This window comes from Ranitomeya imitator, chromosome 3, assembly GCF_032444005.1.
Source record: "Ranitomeya imitator isolate aRanImi1 chromosome 3, aRanImi1.pri, whole genome shotgun sequence".
Taxonomy (NCBI): domain Eukaryota; kingdom Metazoa; phylum Chordata; class Amphibia; order Anura; family Dendrobatidae; genus Ranitomeya; species Ranitomeya imitator.
This window is the reverse complement of record NC_091284.1, coordinates 636,133,456-636,136,471: the sequence shown is the minus strand read 5'-3', so window position 1 is coordinate 636,136,471 and position 3,016 is coordinate 636,133,456. Positions and strand designations below refer to the sequence as shown.

Sequence of the window (3,016 nt, the reverse complement as noted above, 5' to 3'; positions counted from 1 at the left end):
AGACCGTGGCAGAAGATAATTTGTTTTTTATTGTTTTTTTTTTGTTATGTTATGTTTTGGAGTTAGATTATTACATATAAAGAAATAGTTACCTTACCTTAGAAAAAAAAAATTTCTCATTATTTAATATTTATGGAGCTATAAGGGTTTACAACACCATTTTTTAGGCATCTCATCACATTTAAGTAATTTACAGAGGTTTATATGATTGAAAACACGATTCTGTGTGGGTACACCATTGTTTGTGTGCATGGCAGAGCTTGGAATGGAAGGAAGTCGCCATTTGACTTTGGAATGCAATATAGACCGACCGCTATAACGTACTATCTAAAATGAACAATCAACAATAATGGGAGAAATAAATACAATTTAATTTTATTACACAAAAGACAGTGACCTACTCGCAAATTTACATTGTGGACACGAAAGCATAACATACATATTGTTGAGTAAACAGCAAAGCAAAAAAAAATTTTTTTTTTATACGGCGTGATCCTGCCAGGGTACAGCTCCAGAACCATTAAAGTACTGACAGTATTTTTCTCGACAGTCCCTTGCATCGTCTGCCTGTCTGCCAGATCCGAGTGCTTGAAGAGCTGTTAAATTATCAGGTTGTGTACGCCATTCCCCGGGCACAATATCTCCGGTTCTTGGGTCCACTGCATCAATAAACGAAGGAGGAGAATAGGAGCTCGTATCATGACGTCTCAGGAAATTATGGAGCACACAGCATGCCAAAACCACAAAGTCTATAGACGGCAGCTTCAAGTTGATAGCTGTGTGGAACACTCTAAACCGATTAGCCATAATCCCAAAGGCATTTTCAACTACACGACGGGCCCTCGACAACCGGTAATTATAGATTCGGCGCTCCGGTGTGAGTGTTCTCTGCGCAAATGGCTTCAGCAAATGTGGATGAAGAGGGAAAGCTTCATCAGCGATGAAAACAAAATTGAGGTTTGCTTTTGTGTCTTCATTTATTGGCAACTGCAGTTGATTGTTCCTCAAGCTTTCCCCAAATGAAGTGTGATCAAAAACTCCACCGTCGGAGACTCGACCATTCATGCCAACATCCACATCTACGAACTCATAGTTTGCATTGACAAGGGCCATGAGGATCACACTGAAATATCCTTTGTAGTTGAAAAAAAAGGATCCAGAGTTGGCTGGTTGTGTGATGCGCACATGCTTTCCATCTAATGCACCACCGCAGTTTGGAAACTGCCACAGCTGATCAAAATCGGAAGCAATCTTCTTCCAGTCCTCCGCCGACTTGGGAAACTGCAGGATGAGAAGGAAACATGTACAAATTAGGTCAAATATATTGTTGTGCACATACACTCTCATGTGGACATCCTAGAGAGATTGACGCATAGTTTTGATTAGTATAACAAAGTCAACAATCCTGAATATGCAGGCAGCCAATTTAGGAAACGGCTTCACTGACTGAGAGGGGGTGCAAAACAATATATCGAAATAATATAGCCTATTAAATTACGTTGGGAGCAGCAAATAAAAGAAGGGTGGCGCAGGATTGGAGCAGCACATATCAGAATGGAGCCGCAAAATGTGAGCAGCACATGTCAGAATGGAGGCGCAGGATCGCAGCAGCACATGTCAGAATGGGGGCACAGGATGGGAGCAGCTCATGATAGGATGGAGAACAGATACCAATAGAAATGTGCGCCGCCAGGCCGTAGAACGGGTTACATAGCTAGTATAATATATCGACATAACACAGCAGCCCAAATTAAATAGTAGTACCTCCATATAATGCCTTAAGCTCTGCACAATGGCCGCGCATGTCTCCGGAATCACAACGCTGAGGAAAGGTCTGGAAACAGCTGCGGAAAACTGCAAATCCTGAAGAGACCTTCCTGTAGCCAGGAACCGCAGTGTCACCGCCAACCTTTCATCCACGGGCACGGCTGCACGCATCGGCGTATCACTCCTTTGTATGAGTGGCGTAACAGCAGACAGTATTATCTTGAATGATTCCTCTGACATCCTAAGGTAGTTTCGGAAATCATGTGGATTATTATCACGTAACTCTCTTATGAGACCCATGTGTGACAATGTGGATCTTTTCTGCAGCCAGCTCCGGGTCCACATGCGACGTTTTCGTTTAGGACGTCTCTCCTCTTGGAGACGTGCTGCCTCAAACACCAGGGCAGCAGCAACAACAGAACTCTCATCGGAAGTGAGCATAGTTCCTAAAAAGAAAACAAACGTACAATAAATACACGTGCTTACAAAACAATGTTTTGACCATTGATCTAATAACTATATTACTACTGGCATAAACGGGGCAGTGAACCATGCTACAGCTCGATCTGAAAAAGGATTAATTAATTGGGCCACGCTACAGCTGTGTACCTGAGGCTCTCTGGCCTTCTACCCTACTCTCCATAAAGGAACAATCGACCACGCTCCAGCGTTTATCCCCGTTGAAGCGCAACATCTGCTACGCTGTAGCGTTATACATACCTCTTGCCGTAAAAGTCTGTATAGTAGTTATCAAAGTCCAGGGAATCCAGCGAATTTAGGAGTTCTGTTTCCAGCACGTGCTCCAGAGAGAAATGAAGAGAGCGCTCGACAGCTCCGGTTTTATCCGCTGGGAACAATAGTCCTTTGTCTGTCGAATGAGCGCACAGTATTGTACCGCCCAATCGGCACACAGGAGGTGGAGAATTTAGCGCTCCTACGTAGCCAGCTCCTCCGCCCTTTACATCGTATACAATATCGTGCACACCTTTGTTACACCATGCGATCATGCCGCCACAGCGGGACACTAGACGACGAAAGAAAGTTTCAAACGATGTGCTACGACGTACGATTCACATCGGGGTCCCTGATCGCAGGAGCGTGTCACACGCTGCGATATCGTACCTATATCGCTCGAACGTCACAAATCGTGCCATCGTAGCGATCAAAATTGCACTGTGTGACGGTACTCTAAGGTCAGGGCCATCAAAGCTCAGTCATGGACCTGTCTGTGGATGATAGGGAGTGCAGG

The 3,016-nt window shown here is 44.4% G+C and overlaps 1 protein-coding gene across 1 annotated transcript; it reads right to left on the bottom strand.

The window, feature by feature from the left end:
• Positions 1–354: 354 nt before the first annotated feature.
• LOC138672245 (uncharacterized) lies at positions 355–2,730 on the bottom strand. The gene is made up of 2 exons (XM_069760221.1): positions 1,765–2,730; positions 355–1,281 (listed from the first exon to the last, which is right to left on the bottom strand). Exons 1-2 carry the CDS (start codon positions 2,206–2,208, stop codon positions 481–483), a joined length of 1,245 nt encoding a protein of 414 aa, XP_069616322.1. The 5' UTR covers positions 2,209–2,730; the 3' UTR covers positions 355–480.
• Positions 2,731–3,016: the final 286 nt, after the last annotated feature.